General features: G+C 41.3%; 1 protein-coding gene across 1 annotated transcript in view; it reads right to left on the bottom strand.

Moving 5' to 3' along the window:
- Positions 1-4,515, bottom strand: part of si:ch211-186j3.6 (neural-cadherin) — a 276,919-nt gene extending 272,404 nt beyond the window's left edge. Inside the window, exon 1 of the mRNA XM_041034346.1 lies at positions 3,438-4,515. Within this exon, the coding sequence (XP_040890280.1) occupies positions 3,438-4,500 (1,063 nt within the window). The 5' untranslated portion in view covers positions 4,501-4,515. The remainder of the gene's footprint in view (positions 1-3,437) is intronic.
- Between the last annotated feature and the right edge of the window lie 18,520 nt (positions 4,516-23,035).

A 23,035-nucleotide genomic window follows, 5' to 3' on the forward strand; every position in this document is an offset into this window, starting at 1 on the left:
CTCGAAATTACAGCTGAAGTATAGAATATGGTAGTAGTAAAGTATATAAGGTGGTTATACCTTAACAGAGACAGGAGAAGAGAATAAGAAAAAAGGAGAAGACGTGTTGTGGCTTTTTCAAAAGGGGAAGAAGCTCTGAAGATGGACAAAGGCCTTTTGTGTGACTAACCAAATTAATCATTTCACTAATTAACCAAACGAATCATTTCATTAATCATTATCCCAACAGGAGTCACTGCAGTCAAAGAACAGTGGCATACCGGCTGTTTTAAAGGGGAAGGGAGAACTTTTGGAGAAAATTAATGGCACACTCACTTGGTGCTCTTTTAGGTGTTGGCACTTTATTGAATGACTTGTAAAATGAAGGATTTGGATTACAGAGGCTAGATGTACACAAATACACACAGGTTTATTTCAGGAAAATAAAAATGCCAGGAGTAGAACTATTCTGTTTGAAATGAAGAGCAGCTGTGCATTAAAAAGAAACCCTGGAAAAATCAGTAAAGATAGATTTACTTGTGCACACAGGCAAGACTGCCTTTGTCACTGACTGTATGAGGACATACCACTGACTTTTATTTACTGCCTGGTGATTTATATTTCCATCTTAACTATTCCTCAACCCTAACCTTCCCCAAAAAACAGTTCCCTAAAAAACATGGTTTCATGGTTTACATTGTGGTTGGCGAGTCCCCACAATCTGGCCCTGAACTGATCTATTTCTCCACAATGTGTATAATGCAAGTAGGATCACACACTAAGCTCCATCACTGCTGAAGCTCAGCAGCACTTGTGGAGTGGGCCACAAACGCAGACAAGAAGAAGTGATCTTAGATCCTGATACATAGCGCTTCCAACCTCACACACAGACTCACATTACGGTGCTTCGAAGAATCATGTCAGAAGCTCCCTCTCGCTCGTTGTGTTAAACTGTGCCTCCACTCAAACTAAATCCCTGGAGTGAGAGCAAAAAGAAGAGCAAAAGAGAGAGAGAGAGAGCGAGAAAAAGCGAGACAGAGGGACAGACAGAGAGAATGAGATGGGATTACAGGGATAATGCGAGCAGATGGAGGGAGGTCGAGGCTCCAGCAGGACTCTCCACTCCAAATGGATTAAAAGACTTCAGCTGAGCCACCGACAACCAAGCCACCGACAACTGAGCGGATGCTGCGTTCCTCACGCTTGAGACATATCGCTGAGCCGGGCTCGCCCCCCACCGTTCGCCACTAAGCCCGGAAATGAAAACTTGCCGTCTTTCAGCATGACGCAGTAAACAGTTAGGTCATGGAAATGTATTTCAACCCACTGCCCCCCTTCTTCCCCTCCTACCAAACACATAAAAGTTTAGGCTTTTTTAAAACCCATCCATTTAGGAAACATTTACGCTGATCCTCCTCTTTCAACTTTGTATTAACATGCATCCTGTTAGAGCAAAACACATCTAAATTCAGATAAAGATGCACCCCAGGCACACTGAAGATCCAATCACCCAAAACAGCACTGGTCTGAAAGGGATTTGGCCACATAAGCAAAAATATGCAATGTGTTTCTAATCTTCAAACACAGTAAGCCATTTTACACTTAATATATAACTCATCATTGTATCTTGTTGGATTTAGCTTGGATTAAACATTAAAATGCACTTTGTATGCACTAAACTTTCATTTCATAAAGATGCAAATGACACTCCTGTCACTGCCTCTCATACATAGTAATTACATCTTTTAAATTTGCCAATAAAACCCTGTTTGTTTTGTTTCTCCTCCGCCGATATAGTGACAATTCATTCTTCACAAGAATTTTAGAGTCTCCTGTGTGTTTGATTCCTGTTAATTTATGAAAAAAAATAGAACAACACAGTCAGTCAGAAATTATGACGCTAGTTTAACTTTTGACAGACTGAAGGGAAAAAACGTCTGTTAACACATTTCATCTACATTGTTATACTTGCTTGAATTTAAAAAAAAATCCAACAGAGTGCCTCCTTAAAATAAAACAGCAGCTGAACATAAGCTATGTCCTCTGATGCTCTGAAAGGGAACTCTCTGAGGATGCCCCAATACTGCAACAGCAAGATAAAGTGTCACATTTAGCACTGAAAACATATAGTTTTTCCATCAATTTTAATGTGTTGAAAAGGGAAATTAATGTGACAAAAAGCCAACTCTGCCTGCAGTTACTGGGAGTGAAAATTAGCACTGTGTGCCAAGAGCGGGCTCAGCTTCTTTTCTGCATCAGGATAGTTCACATTACTGAGACCAATAGGTCACATTGATTGGGTCACTCCCCCAGTCAAATGCTGTTAACTGGTCTTAATGGAACAAGCTGCAGAACTGCTTCCTTCCAGCCAAGAAAGAAAGAAAGAAAGAAAGAAAGTAAGAAAGAAAGTAAGAAAGAAAGAAAGAAAGAAACATAGATAGATAGATAGATAGATAGATCCAAGTGCAAACTCAACATTTGACTTTTTTTTCTAGAGAACACATTGTTTTTGGACTCTATATTCTAGTCTCCAGTGCTCTGTGTCACAGTAAATTAGCAGTGTTTCATTCCCTCACATATGCCTTTGTTAATGTGAATGTGGCCGCATGCTAACTCCCCCCTCTGTTTCTCTGCTCCCTATCTGCTTTATCCGCAGGTGATAATTAACCTGTTGGTACAGTGGCCGTTATGCGTCACACTTCTCCCCTGACATCCCAGCATCTGCTGTTCCTGGCAGCAGCAACAGATACATTCACGTTGTCCTAATTCATCCAAACGCATGAATCATCATCAGCACTGATGAATGTCACTCAGTTTAACCTCTTTTGTAAACACTGGAAACTCTGACACTGCTTACAGCAAGACTCCCCTGGACAAGCCTGGATTTTTTTTTTCTTTCTGGTGTCAGTCTAAGCTGGACTGGACCTGGTTAGTGCGTGGAAATGAGAGCGCCTGGGAATGCTGATCTTATAAACTGAGGTAGCAAAATGTATCTCAGCGGTTAGCACTCAGCACAGCAGTTGGCACAGCAAGAGAATCTGGGGTTTTCACTTATTCATGTGGGTTTGCTCACTCCTCAAAGCCGACCCTTTAGTACATAAGGTTCCGAACCAGGGTCCAGGGGCCAAAAGAGGAAAAAAAAAAGTTCTGGGTAAGAAAATGTGCTCTGCAGCAACATGAAACCTGACATTTTTACGCACACAATACAATGTCAGACATTCAATCAAATAGCATACAAATATATCACGATAACAGAAGAAAGCGTGCCATTCGTAAAATTTACGACAAATCATTTTTATATATTTAACAAGACAGAGCAAGAAATGCGCGCGCAAACCATCCTGTTCAGTGCTGTCTGGCTCTCGCTCCCTCTCTCTCTCCGTCTTTCACACACACTGTCACACACCAACACACCGCGTCGCTCAGCCGCACACATGCGTGCTCGCTCTTTCGCTCACCTCTTTTATCCTGAACTTTGACGGTGATCTCCACCAGAGGCTCGGTCTCCCGGTCCAGTCTCCGTGATATGACTATATCCCCGCCGTCCCGGCTCACGCTGACCGGTGAGCTCTCCACGTCGGGCTCTACCAGCTCAAACGTGGCCGACTGAAACCTCACCGGGTTCAGGTTCATCACCACTGAACCGATCCCTGCATCCTCTGACACGTTGATGAAAACGGGGCTGTCTGATTCCAGTACTGACCTGGACCTTCGCGCTGGTACTTTGATTTGCGATTTAGGTTTCCGTTTCCCCGGTGGGGGATTCAGCGAGGGCGTCATGGGCCATTGCCTTGGTTTGATCTCCACGGCTATGCTCTGACTCGTGCGAGGTGGCCACCCGCGGTCCCGTGCAAACACTTTAAACTTAATCGGTTCATCCAGACCGAGGATGGAGTCCACCAGGAGGATGTCGCCAGTTTTGGGCACCGCGTAGAAACTCCCGTTTTTGGGCAGGGCGAAGTAGATGAGCTCCGCGTTCTTGCCGCTGTCGTCGTCCCGCGCGGTGACCGTGTAGATCGCCGTGCGGAGCGCAGTGGCATCATCCAGGCTCAGTTTAACATCAGCACCCGGGAAGGTGGGCTGGTGGTCGTTGGTGTCCAGGACGTCCACTTTGATGGACGCCACCTCAGCTACTACCGGAGACTCATCTTCCTCCTCCCGGGAGAGTCCGGCGCATTGCCCGCAACACAAACCCAGACCCAGTGCGTATTCAGCCCTCTCCTCCCGGTCCAGTATCCCAGAGGTCTTAAGTAAAATATGCCCCCGTTTGTGGTGCGCAAAGACACGGAAATTCTCGCTCCCGTCCCCGAGGAGTTTAAAGTGCGCTGCCGCTGAGCCGGATCCCTCAGCACCGCACAGTCTCTGCGAGTTGAGCCGTTTCATCGGGACGCTGAGCCCATTGACCCGGGAACCCGGAGACGAGTTCTCAAATACATGCCCGTGAAAGAACGGCACCTGCTCCATGGTCCTGTTCCCGAGTGCGCACGAAACCAACAAGGGTAAAAACGCGACCCAAATCATGACTGGATATCTCACTGACTCCTCTGCACTAAAGCGCTCGTGCTACACCGATATCCATGGGTACACTCGTTCCTTGGGGATGTTTCTCCTCTTTTCCCTTTGTGATCCAAAAACTTCCATTAAATTGGAACGCAGACATTTGTTGGCACCATACTTCAACTCGACGCAGGATAACTTTGTCTGTGTTGTTTGTATTGCGTGTCCTCCTCCTCTCCTGCCCTCCTCTATCTGCTGTCTCACCAGCAGCGCTGTCTGTCTGTGCGCGTCCCAGGGAAAAAAATGCTTCTTACAGCTCGAGTGCGCGCTTACCTCCGTTCCCTCCTCGCTCTCTTTTGCGTGCGTTGTTTCCGATCTCACACTTAATCCATGAGTTGCTGCAAACTGTGCAGCCCTACACCGGCTACCCTTTCAGATGGATCGCTTCTTATTATGAGGAAATCAATAATATTTGCAACTCAGATGTACTGATGAGAGGTGGGTCATCATGAGGGTATCACAGTGACCCCCCCACCCCTCTTCTTTTACGCACGCATTGCCAAAACACCCAGCGCAATGCATCTGCAGAGTGATGCAGCGGTAACGGACTCTCTCATCGGAAATGAACTTCTCAGCAAAGCAGCAGCGACTCGAATCAACTCGTGCGCGCGCATAAACACCCACACAGACACAGCCAACAGCGCGCATAGCCTGTATATGTGCGTCTTGTTTGTGTGTGTGTGTCGGGTCCTCAGGGAAACAACTCGACCTCCCCTCTCCCAGTGATCAATGTCCATTCTTGCACGTCCAGATCCATCACTCCTCTTTCCAATAATACGTCAGTCCATTGGATTAAAATAATGTAAAAATCGATCACTTTAAAACGCCTCCAGGGGGTGGAAAGAGAAAATAAAGGCTTACAGCTCCAGGCAAGGACTCAGACACTCTCCAAAGCTGTCTTTATGTCACAGAGAAGTGCCCTATTTGAACGTGTTCATCACCCAGTATGTTTTGTTATGGAGTTTGTGGTCTCCAGGGGTCTGTGAAAGTTGCAGATTCCGAGCAAAATGAACAGTCTGGAATTTAATATAAGAGATATTTGCTTTCATAAATCAGCTTTCAGTTTCATATCTCCTCTCCATGTGTAGAATTGAATACCAAATCAACAAGAGCCAAAATCTTTCCATGTGGATCCCTGTTAATAAATCAGAGACTGTTTGTGGATCTTAGACATGCTGCACGGTCATTATCTCATCCACAGCACCAATCTTCTGTGTGCTTTTTGTGCTTTTGTGCTGTTTGAACTCCTACTCACTAAAACACTGCAACCTGTGCAGTTTAAAAAGTTTAAAATCAGCAGTCCTTGGATAACACAAGTTTCAGGCTTTATGTCAAAACTGGATTCATATATTCAGTCATATTTCGGTTTGCGTGGGAGTGAATTTCCATCAGTGTTTAGCATAACATTTAAAATCAGGTTGCGAAGGTGAGTTCCCTCTGCAGTGTTTCAGAAGTGAATAAAAACAAATTTGATGTCAAGGGGTACATTTTAATTAGGACATCACAGATAGGCTATCCGAACATGTACCACTGAAGACTGAGCCTCTACCTTAAGTTAAATTTCATAATTATACCATATATTAAGACTTCATCCATCCAATGCGCCTGCATAAAACAGCTTACAGAAAATGAGAATAGATGTTGTACAATGCAGATTGTGGCCTTGGCTGAACTTGAAACACATGGAGTCAGTGAGCAGTAATGATTTTACTTGTTGAAGGCAGTGTTACCTGTTCAGACAAATTCTCTTTCTGACAATGTTGAAATCATATCACTACTAATTACCAATTATCTCAGTCCACAGGCAGATTTCTTTTTTTCTTTTTTTTTTTTTGCCTTGTTTAAAAATACTTGACAATATTAGTTTTTATGAGTAAGAATTGAACTTCACTTATTTAATTACACCATTAAGAAAACAATTAAAAATCCTTGTTTTGTTTTACTGTCAAGGGAGATTGGACATTAATGGATTTGTTGTGATATAGCACTCAATAAAAACATTATGTCTAGCCTTTTTGGTGTATTGATGAATAAATTATCAGTCTTCAGTGGAGGAACGTAACTAAGTACATTTACTCAAGTATTGTTCTTAACCACAACATTGTACATATTTTACATACAGAACATAAAATCACTTTATATGCAGCTTTACCATTGATTGAACCACTCAACAGTGTATAAAGCAGTTAAAATTAGCTCCACCTCCTACCGACAACAGTACTTATAATTAAGTAAATGATGAATACTTATTCCATCACTGCAAGTGGTGGAATAAGTATTCTTCCTCCACTACAATTATTTTACTAAAACAGACGATAATATATAATAGAAATAATGTTGATCAGGTTGTTTGATTTGGGCGTCTCATTGGCTCTTTAATTTACCACAGCTGACTGGAAAAAATGATTTCATTATTTCCTTATAATGGGGGGCAATTGACTCTTCATGAATATGATTCTGGATTTGATGTACCTTGGATCTTTCTAAGATCCTATCTGCATAATAAATTTGTGCAAGAGCTTTATTCTGTACCTTTATCTCTTCTGTTGTATTTTATTTCATTGTTCTTTTGCATTTGCAAAAAGAAATATTGCATTAATTTGTCCCCTGTAAAATTCAAAACTTAGAATATATTAATGGACAAAAATAATGGCTGATATTTATATGTAATATCATATCTGTCATATGAAGTTCATTGGCATAAACAAATTTTCAAAGCCACAACAAGCAGAGGGAGAAAAACAGAGCGACAGAGATAGATTTGGTCAGCTGTTAAGCTTGACTGTGGAGTAATATTCCCCACTGTGGCACTGACAATGGCCCAGTGAGCACCAGACTGAATCATCTCTTCCTCTCATCTCTTTGTGTGTATGTGTGCGTCTTTGTTGGATTTAAAATAAAACTCAACATGTATAAAGCACTCCTCATAACTGTTTGCTCATTCATATTGCAGCCTGTCAGTATTACAGACGTCTTTTCAGTTGATCACGTCTCTGGAAAAGTCATATATTCCAGTCAGCAAGCCAATGGACATTTGAAGATACAAGCACTGAAATCAAATGACAAATAACACTGCTCCACACATGCTATTAAACTGGACTTTTTCATGTTCGTGACTATGTAGGCAGATTTCAGAGTTTGGCAGTAGAGTCTGACTGGAATGATAACAAACACATCACAGTATCCCAGAATGGGCTTAACAGAGAGATTGGTCAGGAGGCAGCTGTCAGAGAGGAGCAAGGGTCTGTAGAAGAAGCTGTCAAGTTAGCTATTAAAATATATGGCCAGGTTACTCTGTGGCATGTTGCACCACATCTTCCCAGAGAAGTTGGCAACCTCTCAGGGGGTAGTTGGGGTGCCAGTGCCAACCTACCAACCTAACCGGACCCTATTCAGATAGGTATGACCCAATTAACTCCAGAAGTAAGGCATATATGAGCCAAGTCATAGTTGCATCACTAACAAGGAGCATACAGACGAACCATACATCTAGTCCTCCCTTAGAAAGCTCCACTCAGTGGCCAAGCTGTCATGACAATCCCAGAGTACTGAAGTCACAGCCCTCATAGGCTCAGGAGCAGATGAGAACTTTATAGATGGAGCACTTGTCAACCTCTTATGTATACTGATTGAACCACTTACTGAGGCTAGTGAAGCCAGTGCCCTAGAGTGTCTGGGTTAGACTCCTGCACTGAGCCATTGCCCAGTAGAGCTCTCGGTGCTTGTTACATTGTCCTCAGTCCTCTTCTCCAACAGCTAGCTCAGTTACACCCAGTTTTACTGAGAAGCCAAGTTTATCAGCGGTTCCATATGCTCACCACGATTTAGGGCAGGTGTCTAGTGGGGAGAGTACCCTATCCTTACCACCTTGTTCCCCCTATGATTGCGCCACTGAGTTCAAGCCAGGTGCGACCTTCCTCACCAGTCAGCTGTAGAACATCTCCCAACCTGAGAGTGACCGTAAAGAGAAAGATCTGTGAATCCCTGGTGGCAGGTATCATATGGCCACCATCCTCCCCATTAGGTTCTGGTTTTAACACTCCCCAGGGCCATTTTGAGTATCTCGTCATGCCTTTTTGACTCACCAACGCCCCTGCCATACTTCAAGCCCTGATTAATGATGTGCTTTGTGACATGCTCAGCCACTTTATATTTGCCTAATTAGATGGCATTCTCATCTTTTCCAGTACCCCTTAGGAACACAAGCAGCATGTCAGCCAAGTCCTCCAACGCCTCCTGGAAAACCGGCTGTTTGTTAAGACAGAAAAGTGCCAGTTCGTTGCTCACTCTGTCTCCTTCCCAGGCTACCAACCTTGGTGAAGGTAAAGTCTGGATGGATCCTGAAAAAGTCCGAGCAGAGAGAAATTGCCCATGCGTTGGAAGCGGCTCCAGAGCTTCCTTGGCTCTGCAAATTTTTGTAGGTGGTTCATCAGGGCTCATAGCAGATCTTACAGATCTTACTTTGACCCTTTAATGCTTCAGGTGGTCCTCAGAAGCTGAAGTAATGCAAAATAAAAGGAGAAATGACGGCTCAGCACCATTTAAGTAATGTTGCTACCCCTCCAGTGACATCTTCAAGATCAACATCTTCCGACATATTAATTCTGCTCTGCAGGGGTGAGAGACAGTGGAAAAAATAGGTACAGGGGTGCAGCTTACCACTATCCAGAGAGCTTTTGGAGAGGATGGACCCCACTCTGACATCCGAAGCATCACCCTCAACCACACACTGCCTCCTACACCCCTTGCCTGTATCCCACTGGCCATGGTCACGCATCACAGTGGATTTTGCCACCGCCTTGTCAGAGTCAGATGATAACACTGTAATTCATAGTGTAAAAAATCCCTTCTTGTCTGAGCCCATCCTGATCCGTCATGATTCCTCTCAGCAGTTTGTGGCTGAGGTTATGCTTCAGATGTGGGAGTGAGGGCCATCCTCTCCCAGTGCTCTCTGGATGATACTAAGATCATGTCTCAGTGTCTACATCTGTCAGTGGGTTTAAGTTTATCTAACTCTAGTCTACCTGGTGTAATTATGTGTCACAAATAAGAGCACTTTATGAAAGCCTTCATAAAGTTCATAAATTGTCCGATCCTGAAATCTCCAAGAATTTTATTTGTTGCTCTACACAATCATTTAGGTTCGGTTTTATTGATTATAAACAGGTTTACCAAATGTGCTGCTATTTTCAGAGGACAAGGCTGGTCTTCCTCAATATTTTTCTCACTGTCAACAAATCCCCTGAAAAGACAACAATGTGTTAGTCTGTCTCTCAATACTTTCTGACTTTCTTTGGCACTTAGCCCCAAGTATATTTCTCCTGACCTCATGAAACTTTAAAAATGGGTCACAAATGTATAATTTCATCTTTTGAAAAGGTTTGGTGATTTCTTTAAACAGCTGGACACTGTGGTTTTTAGCAAACATTACTATATACAGGTGTAAATAGTTTGTTTGGGGACTACTTTCAGTGGCACATTAATTAACACTTGTTGCTTTAGTGAGTTTCTGGTCAACAGGTCAGTGTATGTGTATGAGGGACTGAGTCAAAATAAATACAGTTTGTTCATCGTAATGAAGGAGCATATCACTCACTGCAATGGTGTAGCTCACTGATGTGCTTTTTTATAGTAGTTAATTAATTATAGATTCTGAACAATGACGATCACAGTGTTTGGATAAACAGACAGTATTTGTTAATTACAATAAACTGTCAGGATGAATATGTGTCATTTGCAAAGTGTGTGATGCTAGAACTCCCAAGATAATCAGAATTATGATTATATCTTTTTGGTAATACATTACAATGACAGATTCAGTTCAAATTCAATTTATCATAGGTAATCATTATATCACATGTGATATTTTTGTAATCAGTTAGACTGCATCATATATCAGTCACTGACTGGACCAAATTAGATTTCTTACTTTCTTGAGTATCATTTTTATGTAGTCAATTTTCATTCATAGTTATCTCTAGTTATATTTTGTCTGTGTTATTAATGCATATGTTTCCCAGAAAAGATCTGTTATTTTGACATTTTGGGGGACAGCTTGTTTTCTGTCATAACAGTATATGGGACAGCTGGCACTCAGTGCTGTACTTAGAGTTTGGTTCAAGATGTGTCACCTTGGTGTAGAGGCTGTAAATGGGATGAGGCAGTTACCTTCTGCAAAAACATGGGCAACTGCATGCATTATTTGCATGTGTTCTGAGACGACTTTCAAACATTAGCACATTAGGAATCACTATTGTCAGTGGAGACCAGAACCCCGGCTGTGTAATGGAAAGTAATGTAACTAATTACTTTAGTTGATGAGTGATAAGTGCAGTAATTACTTATTAAATTGATAACAAGTAATTAGTAACCTAACCCTGATAATGTTTAATCTCATTGAATTATGTTCCTTCATATCACAGCAACAAATTTGAGATAACATTTTAAGTTGTTCAATAGTACATCCAGATGCACTGTAACATCATATTTACTCAGAAGCCATCACTCTTTTTTTCCTTCTAATCTTGATGCTGGCCCACCAATATTGTCATATTTAGATCCCTTGGCTGCCCTTGTCAGAAAGTTTGGCCGGCTACGACAGTGAGCGGCAAAGTGAGAATGGTTGGCACTGAACCTGTCATCTTCCATTCATTATCATGACAACTGACAGACTGCGCTGAGGATCATTCAAATCCATGCAGACCCACTAAATCTCAATAAAGTGGAACGTCAATCTGGCTCTGGCTCTACCAAGCAGTTTTCATGTCTGGGGTTTGTCCCCACAGAACAAGAACAAGCTGTTGTTGATTGACACAATACACTCCCCTAACTGCCATTGATTATTCTGCCCACTCATTTTAACAACCTGCCCAGTCTTAATTCTCTTTCTATCTGTCTTTGTCCTCCTCTCACACTGTCTTTCTCATTGTGCAACCAAATTTCAATCAGTGGATTATCAGCTGTGGAACACTGCTGACCCCCCCAAATCATTTTTTTTTTTTCACAAATGAAGCATCAGCTTTGAGCCTGTTGAAGATGCACACACACACACACATACACAGAGGAAAAGGAGAACACATAGAGCATTGCCGGGGTTTATAGGGTGCTTGGCAGAGAAAAAGAAGGAAGGTGTGAGTTCATTATCCAGACATAAAATTTCTCTCGCTCCCACCTGCAACAGGCTAGCCATCAGGGGAAATATCTTGATAGGACGATAAAGAAAACAGAGACAGGGAATATGCTCAACATCGCTTTGGAAAGGTGCCAATTGGACTTTGCTGCAAACACAATCTGGAGATCCACTGGGCTGTAAATTGGCTGAGTATAATGTCAGTGTGTGTGCTTGTGTATATTAGCGTGTGTCAGATAGAGGATAGAGACACACGGGAATATTTGCCTGAAGCTGTAAGTCTACTAACCAAACAAACACATACCAGTTTCAGATTCAAGTCCTCCTCATTTGTGCACACGAGGCTTAGTTACATGTGGTTTTCATGTGAGATCTTTATCATGTTACTCCATTTTGTTAACAACTTAGTATTTTTTAATTCATAATTCAGGAATCTAAATGCAAGTGAAGTAACAAGCTGATATTGTATAAAAAGAAGAAGATCTGATCTGTTTCCTCGTGGTCACGTCTTTTGACAGGACAGACTTGATTAATTAATAATTAATTAATAATTAATTACCTTCAGAATCATTCCAGCATCTTTTGGTAGGTCACTGATGCAAAAGTCTAATGGCTCGAGTCTTCTTTTTGTCATCTACCAGTGATGTGGAAACAAAAAATCACCTGAGTAACAACTGTACTTTTGCATCAGCCTAACGTCTGCACACTGAACAAGACACTCCAGCTCCATTTCACAGAACTGACACAACACAGGAAGCAGCAGTGTAGAGGTTGTGTCACTGCTCCAGTTGTGAAGAGAATCAGGGGTCACGTCCCTGGATGTCACTCCACCTCAGCCTGTTCGGTCCCAAAGGGCTGGCTTGCCACATCCGCTTGTCTCACCGGATGCATGGGGTGTCAGATAACAAATACACTACCTTACCTTACAGCAGGCAACAAGTGTCAACAGGACACAACACATCAAGCTTCTATTTTAACGGGTGTGTAATTTTATTTATTTATTTATTTATTTAATCAGGCAGCACAATAGAGAAAGGCAGGAGACATAAAGAGGGAGGGGGGGAATGGCATGCAAGTAAGGACTCTGGCTGGAGACAAATGAGGGATGTAGATTTTATGAGGTATCTCAGGCCACCAGAATGTTTCAAAGCTGTGCTGTTTTAATGCACAGATCATTACAGCATGTCTGACCTCATTAATTCCTAAAATGGCAACAATAAATGTAAAGCTGGGAGAGAGTATTTAAGATTTTCTGTGGGTAAGACTACAGAGGATGTCAGAGAGCATGGTGCTGGCTTTTCAGCTGAATACCCTGATGTCATCTGTGGAGCCTGGCATCAGTTAAACAAAGTGACTGTTATCCCGTCTGATTCCTCACTGCAGATGGTCAAGTTTGTCTCATTAGGGACAAGATTGATTTTGACAGCGTCCCAAAACAAGAACAACTGTTTCTGCAGGGAGACTTTAAGATCAGAGCTGGACCTCTGGTTGCCTGTCCTGGCAAAAATGAGGGTGCAAACATATGATACCTCCTAGAGCTCTGCACACTCCACAATGTATGAATCACTAATTCCTTCAACTAGTGAAAGCCAGCAGGGTGCCATAGAGACATACAGGCTCCAATCATCATTCTCCCTGATCATCAGCCAGCTGTTTTACCTAAATATGTCCTGTCATTTCCTCAGGTTGGGCTGGATGTGTGTTCACCCAGAGAAAATTCACTATTCAGACAGAAGTGGTTGTTAGTATTACAGACACAATTTATCTAACTTTCTGAAATCAGCCATCAGACAATCATAGGCAGTAATCGGCTGGATGTACAGAGCTGGGATGATTGAAAGGATTTGAATTTCTCTTTCAACTTTTTTTTTTTTTCATTTGTCACACCACTGCTTCTGTCACTGTAGCTGAGTGCATCACTATGAAAAGCTCTGAGGAAAGAATGTCCACAAGTCTGCACCTGTATTCACATTTAAATGATCACTGTATGTCTCCCCTCTCTGTGATAGCAGGCTTTCAACCCCACCTTCAACCTTCAAGCGTGGCTGTTCAGAACAGCAATGAACCAGTTTGCCTTCAGATGTTGGTTGGATGTGCCTGCAAGTGCTGCATCTAATATGTTGCTGTACATTAGCCTGCTGTATGTTAGAGAAATTTTGTGAGAAAAGCAAAGAATTTATGAGTAATATATATATATATATATATATATATAGAGAGAGAGAGAGAGAGAGAGAGAGAGAGAGAGCGAGACAGAGATCTGATTGGTGCAGGTGTTAGCTAGGAGAGCTGATCTTCTTGCCATGTTTTTACCATTAATAGCTAGTTAATAGCAAAGCCATGTGCCAGTCACATGCAAGTCTCAAGTCTTAGCCTTCAAGTCTCAAGCCAGTTCCTGTTGCAAGGAAGACCTGTCAAGTCATTGCTCAGGTCAAGCAAGTCACAGGTCTAGCCATAAAAAATTCTGATGATCTACCCCAGTTTCCACATTTAGATCAGTTAAAAGGCCGTGGTCTTGAAAAGTTGAGCAACATTTTCAATGTTAAGAAAAACTTTTGCAGCCTCCTTACACCTTATAAGATTTAATGACATTTTATGGCAATCAATAACTAGCCTCCTGAAAGAACAGCAATGGAGAGAGGATTATAATGTATCCCTATAACCCCAAAGGCCTCTTCTGAAAACAGAAGTACAACACAAAAAAAATTGCATCACCATGTTAAGTCTTCTGCCCCGGCTCCCCTTCAGGAGGGTCACATCATTTCTCCTTAGCACAGAAATGCATCTGCTTAACGTGCTTGTCATATGACACTGTGCCATTGCTCTCCTACTTTTAAAAAGTACTGCATCAAAATCAAATCCAACTGAATAGAATATAAAATTAAAATAAGTGGATAAAAATAAAAACAAAATAAATTTTTAAAAAATTGGTTGGGGTAGTCTTGAGACTCGAGTCTGATAAACGCAACCTAAAACAGCCGTCATAAGAAACTGTGTTATCATTTATTATCTTAAACAGCCTGTTCCATGGTCTGACAAATTGAATTGAATTGGATTACTACCAAAAACATGCTTGTTATCATCACAGACACAGCTTCCTTGAAGTTTTTGGTGGTCAAAACATCGTCAACCACATGCTACCCAAGCGGTGCACTTTCTCTTTTTGATTTTCTATGTTATATATATATTTCTAAGTTTTTCTCCTTCTTTTAGGCCTCTGGCCTCTGCAAAGGACATCAACCAGTTCCTTAATCTGATTCCACTTTCTAGCTGTGAATACTGTCTCTTTGTGTCCACCATCTTCACCAGCTGTAGACAGTTTCAGGTGGTTTCAGGTGAGCACTGCTTTCACTTGCTTCAGTGTGGAATTACAGTGTGTGGAATTACAGTGTGTGGTAGCACAGGCAGGGACTCCACGCTGTACAAAGTCCTTCTCCCTCCTCCTGTTCTTCCATGTCAGGACGTCCCAAATGTCAGAATCATCAAGGTCATCTTCATCTTCCTGTCATGGAAAACACGTAGTCAACATGTTTTTTCATGTTTGTGGCATTGTCACAGATGTCGTGGCCAAAGTTTCTCTTGATCTGGTCCTCTTCCCATATTTGCTCAAACTCTTCCAAAAATCCCCAGTATGGGAACCTTTGAAGTGGTTCAGACTATTCAGACTGTCATCTTTGATGTTGATCCAGTGTGCTGTTACTCCAAGACGGCTTCTAATCCTGTGGTCATACCATGTGTCTATAGTCACTGACACATCATTTTTCAGCTTAATTTGCTGTCCACTATTGACAAAAAGTGATGAAAGCTTTGATGTTCAATGATAGACAATGACATGTTGCAATTTATAATGAGGTCTGACAGTACTGAATTTGTAATGGATTTTTTCTGGGGGTGGTTGCAGTTGTATAGCGGCAGAGTCCTCTATTCAATGAATTGAGAGATTGGAGGCTGGTTAAGATCAAAATCTGTACACAGTAAACTGAAGATTATGACCTTTATTGCATAGTTAATCATTAGAAATCTAGTTTAGACCAATGAGTATCAAATTAAATTAATATTAATGCTGAAGACAGTATAGCTAGGACTCAATCAGGAAGTCTGTTAAAAAGATGAACGCCATAACAGTCTGAAGCCTAAGTAAGAAAATCCCATATAGAATTTGCAGTTTCACACATTGAAGTTTAATTTCTGTGAACTGGCCGTTTTAAAATGCACACAATTTTTTAGATATGAAAACAAAATGTGTTAATATACAATGTCAGATGGCAGCATGCAAAACAAATAGCCACAATGTGTTATATCGTTGCCATGATGTGGCCAGCATTTCTGTGTTAGTAGCAGTGTTTTGTTTGTTTGTTTAGTTTTTCTACTCCATCTCAACCAAGTTAATTTTGCTATATTCTCTGCTACAGCAGCTAATTACCCACTGTACATTTATACTTACACTGGTTCTGCTCAAGCACTCACAGCTCTGTCTTCCTTGTAGTGGTTTAGCAGTTAGCAGTGGCTTCACCACTCTCACTGTTCTGCTTTCTTGCTCTTCCCATGACCAAGCTCCTCTCTCCTCCTCTCCCTCTCCATTTATACTTATTCATATCCCATTAATGCTTGTTACTAAATCTGCATCTTCTCTCTCCTGTACTTTTGTGCTCTCTCGTCTCTCTCCTCCCCCTTCCTTTCACTCTCCGCAGTTATTTCTGCCTCCAGAGCTGCAGAGTCTGGACCTGTGAATGTAAACCACCTACTGGCCATTATTATTATTATTATTATTATTATTATTATTATTACTATTATTGTTGTTGTTGTTCTCTTCCCTCCTGTTCTCTCTTTCTGTCTCAAATTCATGTTTCAAATTGCTGTAATACTCATTTATGTAGTCCTTGCATTAGAAATCACCCAATATTTAAAAAAAAAAAAGAAAATATTACCCCCAACCCCCCCCCCCCCCCCCCCCCGAAAAAAAAAAAAAAAATTAAAAGTCAAGTCCAAGTTATCTGTCTCAAGTCTAAGACAAGTCTCAAGTCATGAATACTAAGTTGGGTCTTTTATCAAAGCAAGTCTCAAGTCGTCAAATGTGTAACTCGAGTCTGACCGGAGTTAATGTTACTTGAGTCCCACACCTCTGGCCATTTCTCTCATGAGTCAGTTGTGTTTTTAGATATTAAAGACATGTAAAATGAATGAAACAAAACAAAGCAGTCACCTGATGGAAACTAAGAGGGCCTTTAGAGCATCAGCCTGGACAAGCTATAAAAATGAACTGTGCCTTCTGTCAGTTTCACTGGGCAGGATATGGAAACTCAGAGCTCTCCAAACTGCTCAGACTACTAATGGAGACTCATAATTCCAAGCTCACTGTCCTTTCACTTCAGAGAATAGAACAGAAACTCAGTGGATACAATTCTGTTTTTACTTCCTTTTAATAATGCATGAAAGTGAATAGATTCATTTTCCCTCTGTTCAATATTTAAGTGCACAAGGCTACCACTGATCCTTAGTGAATCTGTGCTGCTGCTTATGCTGCATTGAGTACCTCCCCAGTAAGTTTCCCAATATCTCACTCTTGCCTCTCTGACACCATGTGAGGCAGAGGAGTAATATTGTATGGATTCCCTGGTAAAAGGAACCCATATATCAAGGGTACTGGGCCGGCGAATAATTTCCTTAAGCTGCACTACGAGGATCAGCCAGCGAGGGTATTAGGGAGAGGCATAGTTAGGCTGGTGAATTGAACCCTATTACAGCTGGATCAAGTGTCTCCCCACACCCCTCTCCCTGTTGTGTCTCTGTCTACAGTATCTATGTTATTTAATATTTTTTCCCTTTCTGTCTGCCCTGTCTGTATTATGCCTTGTTAATTAAAAGCAGTGCACAATGTTAATATTTTTTTCATTTAGTACATGTCATGGGAAATTCTGAGCATTCAGAGCAACCCATGAGTGTTAAACCAACCTGTAGCAATGTGGTATCATGGCTTTGAGAGTCAGGTATGTGTCAGGACCCTGAAACACTGGATCCTACATTTCCCAAAATACAACTCATGTAGTGTCTGTCTTTCTCCCTGCCTAATCTTGTGTCCTAGTTGCAACTTAACGTTTATGTTCAGAAAGAAACATAACTGAGGCTGGATTAACAGAATGAGGACATGTTGTTAATTAACCTGTGGCAAGTCACAAACATACTGATACTGAGTGTATCAGTAAAATGTTTTCAGACAGTGTATTTATTTTCTGCCACAATATCTGATCTTGCAGTGCAGTGTCTGCTTGCAGTGACAACAGTATTATTTAACAGATTTATGGTTATGTTTAGGCATTCACGGCACTTGTGGTCAAGATTGTGGTCTGGTTTAATACAGAAGGAGTCTACAGTAACTTCATACACATTTAACATTTACCCAAAACCACAATCTCTCCCTACCTTGTACCTGCTGTGTTTTTGTTGCCTAAACCTAACTACAGATGGAACTGTGGAACCCTGACACCCTGTCTCTCTCTTTTTTTAAGACTTGAGAAAGTTTCCCTCAGAAGCAGAGAAGACATCAAACAACTGTTTTGACAGGATGAATAATTCTCTCTGTAACAAGTAAACTGAACTTGGCACGTAAAGAGGAAGAATATTATTATGGTTAAATTGATTAATATTAGAAACTGTTCAACAATTTTATCTCATCAACTTTACTTAATGCTTTCCTTAAGTTCCACAGCCCCGTAATAAGATGCTCCTCCTTTAAATTATAGTGATTTATACTCCAGAAGACCGGATAAAGGAGGCATCAGAATTGACACTCTCTCTCATAGTATGTGTAACACTCCATACTCACTGTGACTGTCCCCCTAAGCATTACACCAATACATTTTCTGATTTGATGTAAATAATTTTTACTAGTTATTGAAAAGAAAAAAAACCCTCTATACTAATGATAAGTAATCACTGTTAAAATACTACTGATTCTTATTAATCACTATTCACTATGATTCTAACATAAGTCTAGCTCTACATTCTAACACAGAATTGAAGCACCGTGTGAATGATGTTGTGAATGATGTTGTTTCAAGCCTACAAGCTTGGGAGGTGGTCAGGCAGCTTGACCTTCTGCATGAAAAGAAGAATCTTGTTTCGAGGAGCAGGTCTTCGATGTAGCAAAGGTAGAGTTGGGTTGGTTAACAGGTTCATCTTATTTTACATTTTATTTGCCTGAGATAGGTTTGCTAAGCATGATTGCTCTTAGGAGTGGTTTTTGAGCAAGGGGTGAATGTTAAGGTGACCACACAGCAGTAGTCAGTTTTTATCTTTCCCCAAAACTGCTACAGGGGAAGAACATTTCTAAATGATTCTCTGCTTTTATTAGTTTATGTGTGGTAAGTCAGTAAAGCAAACAGCTTTCATTTTAACTGGACAGCCATGATTTGGATTCTTCACTCACTGTTTAGTAATCAAGTAACAGTGTGGAGTTTGTAAAGATTGAAGCTTAACATCTCCAGGACTTGTTTCACTGATCTTGGTCTGAAGTTCTTGGTTCTTTTTAAGGGTGCAACACACAAAAAAGTTTTGAGTCCATCAGAGAGCCCCCCACCACCACCTTTTGCCTCCTAAAAGATTGTGTTGCATTCATTACATTTTAGTTTTTTTTTTTCAATCAATAGAATACCAGTGTTACCAAAAGCAGTTTATTTAAGATGTTTATAAGATTGCTTTCACTGATAAATCCTCATAATAGTCTTGTTTATGTAACTATTCATTTAGTTGTGGAATTAGTTTTTTACACAAACTTAATTTGTTTATGACTCACCACCATCAAAAGTGACCAAACCAATTACAGCGACTACTCTGCTTAATCAGATCATGTTGCAATTAAAAATGACTTTAAAATTGAAAATAGACTTTTGCCAAACACATTGTCAGGGAGGCAGTGATGCACATGGTAAATTGGTATTTGTGAATGAAGATAGGAGCCGTCCTGTGGACATTCAGAGATGAAGAGTGTAAATTTCTGCTTTTTTCAACATTTTTCACTGGATTATCTATGTATAATACATCCCCAGGATGTCACCATCTCTCACCTGATGGTTTGCACTGCATACTGTATACTGTGGGATGTAGGTCTAACCAAACGTTCCATCCAACCAGTACAGAATCAGCAGCAGCCTGCCATTGGTTGCACATGATTTCACCAAAGTAACCACCATTATGAGAAATGGCATTTGGCAAAGCACTTTTCAAATTAGAGGCAACAGATGTAACACACACGTGTCCTGTAGGGATTTAATCAACAGAAGAAGAAGGCTTGTTTACTTAGTGTAGCCAGCTGTACTGTTTGGTCATAGAGTGTTACAATACCCAGCATGAGTCTTCAGACATTTGTAAAAACATGATCTGGGAATATACAGTACATTGTTGTTGTCATCATCTCAACACTTTGTCCTGGTTGACTTCTAACATTCATGTGAATAAACATGAAGTCGAATGTTCATCATGACTCCCAGTCAATGAAACAACATGGTGTCAGAAGCCAGATATCTCTCGGCATGAGCAGGCTTCTCTGACAGCTTGTCAGAGCCGGCAGGGGCGGTAAAAAATGTTACCGCTCTGTCAAACTTGTACAGGAAAAATGGCGGACGGATTCCAATGCCTAGACCCTCTTGTCTTTGATGGAAATGTGGCAGAGAACTGCCGTAAGTTTGAATGTGACTATGAAATATTCATTGCTGACGCACACAGCGATAAACCTGCCAAAACTAAGGCCGACATACTCCTGAATCTCACTGAGGCTATTGAGAGCGAAATCATTCACTTATTCAGCTGTGGTTATATTGGAGGAGGAGCCTGAATGCCTGAATAAAAAAAAATAAAAAAAAAAGAGAGAGAGAGAGAGAGAGAGAGAGAGAGAGATATGCAACCCAGATAGTAAATTCAAGGGTAAACTGTAATACATGATGAAGTCAGAAAATCGATGGACAATGATTTCAAACTCCAAGAACTCTGGGGGCACCCACCCATCCAGCCAAACATGAACAATCCACAGCTTTTGAACAATGTCACAAGTGCAAGAAGCACAACCACTTCAAGAAGAAACGCTGATCTGCAAAACTGGGAAAAGCAAGCAGACGAATCCAATCAGCTGAAACAGGTTCAGACAGTGACAGCACATTCACTGCATGTAATACAACTGTATTTGCATTACAAAAAGTTCATGCTGACTGAACATATGGATGATCTGAAGTGTGTGGTTTTTGTGCTTAAAAATCTGAATTAAATTCATGTCCCTTGAGTAAAGAACGCTCCCAATCAATCCCTTCTCAGAGGAGTTGATGCTGATTGGAGGCGAGTTGCAATTTGGGTGTGAAAGGCCGGTTCTCCACCCACAATACATGGCTAGACCTGCAGGTTGATAAGAAAAGAGCTGACTGCTCTTTATTCCTTCGCCCTCTTTGCATTTTAACTCATCCTTTTTTTTTTTGCTCTACTCTTAACTTTTACTTTTGGCCTTTTTTCTGTTCTTTTCTTTCCCCCCTTTTTTTCTTTTGTCCTTCAAGATTGTCTTGTGTCTACAAATTACATTTACAGGCAAGAATAAGTGAGTGGTAGAGCAAAAATACGGCAAAGCGCTGTTAACAAATAGCTGTTAAAAAATACTACTACTCAATAGTTAGTTCATTTACAGTGTTTAAATACAATTCATAGTAAATTTATAAGGTTAAAACAGTAGCTGAATAAATAATAAAGAAAAAAATAAAGTTAACTGTAGTTAACCAAAGTAGTTTGGTTGGACGCAGTAAGTCGCGTGCTCACTTTACAACCTAACCTAACATAACCCAAAACAGCGTCAGATGTGTGTCTTGACATTAGTTAATTGGTATTGGATGTTACTGAGCGGTCAGCCCAATCAAAACGGTGTTGGGGCGGGATGTAAGTGAGTGTGGAGAGATGGCAGATGCTGAGCCGTTGCACCTGTGAACATGATGAAACCTGCAGGACAATTAGGCTCCTTCTCTTGGTGGATGCAGAGTTTACCACCGGGTAAACTCTGACTGTCTAAGGCTTTCCGAAGGTAAAGAAAACAAAACAAAAAACGTGTGCACATGCTAATCGCAGTTAGCGAATTAGCCCGCTAGCAATGTTAGCACCTGTTGCAATGTTGTAGCTGAGTATGCTGTGTTTTGTTAACATGTGGTGTAGACTAATTTAAAGCTAAAACGAACTGTGTGTGCCCTTGCTAAAGCATAGGACCAGGAGACATTCATTGGAGCTTTTATGTGGAGCACAGAAGATCCAGCCAACTTCACCTCTGGTTGTTGCTGCCCCAGCTGCTTGGTATTGAGCCCCCCTCTTTCGCCCAGCTTGTCCACCTGACAGCCCAGGCAGGTTGTGAGTAATAAACTGCTGCACATGCTATACACATGCTAACTAACTAGCTAAATAGAGGCACCAATCATTTATTTCGCATTTGCTATATACAGTTGGAGTGATTAGATAAAAAATTACTGGTTAAAACCATAAATGCTATGTTTGGAGAGGAGTCAGAAAGGCCTGTGGCAAAAAGTGCTCCATCCTGTGGTGCACTGTGAAGCATGGAGGTGAATCTGATGTTTTGGGGATGTGTGAGCCACAGCGGCACAGGGAATGTGGTCAGAATTGATGGTTAGAATCATGCACTGGAAAATGTTGGAGAACAATTTGCATTATCAGCCCAGAAGCTGTGCATGGCATGCACTTGGATTTCCCAATGTGACAATGATCCAAGTCGACCCTTCAATAGTTACAGCAGAAAACAGTGAAGATTCTGCAGTGGCCGTCACAGTCTCCTGACCTCAATATCATTGAGCCCCTTAGGAGACTACTAGCTACCTGGGTGGGTGCTGCACTTTTAAGTGCTCAACAGACCTCTTCTTCAGTCTCATTTCACCTCTTCTCGACTGGTATTCCTGCATCTCTTTGCTAAGCTGTACCTGTTTTTATCTTAAGCTGAAACAAGCGTCAGTTTGTAACTCACATTTCTTGGCTGGGAAAGCTGCAGGTGAAGTCCACTCTGAACCACTTCAGGTACAATTGAAAGGGGTGCAGCTCTGAGACAATGCTGCAGAAGTAGGCAAAACTTCCCATCTGCTGTCTATGATAAGAGTTGATTCTGGATAGTGCTTTGAATTCTTATTTTTAAGTCCTACAGAAGTGGATTGGCGTTCCACCCTTCTCTGGTAATTTTGAACCATATGCTTCCTTTCACTATCAGCAAACTAAGTGATCAGTTCAGAGACATTTAGTTATGAATAAATCCTCATTTATCTGAATATGATATTATATTATTAAGACAACTGTGATTGTAAGACTGAGAAATGTGGTTTGTTTATATCCCTTCAGTTGAAGGTGGTTCCT

Source organism: Toxotes jaculatrix, chromosome 1, assembly GCF_017976425.1.
Source record: "Toxotes jaculatrix isolate fToxJac2 chromosome 1, fToxJac2.pri, whole genome shotgun sequence".
Classification (NCBI taxonomy): Eukaryota; Metazoa; Chordata; class Actinopteri; family Toxotidae; genus Toxotes; species Toxotes jaculatrix.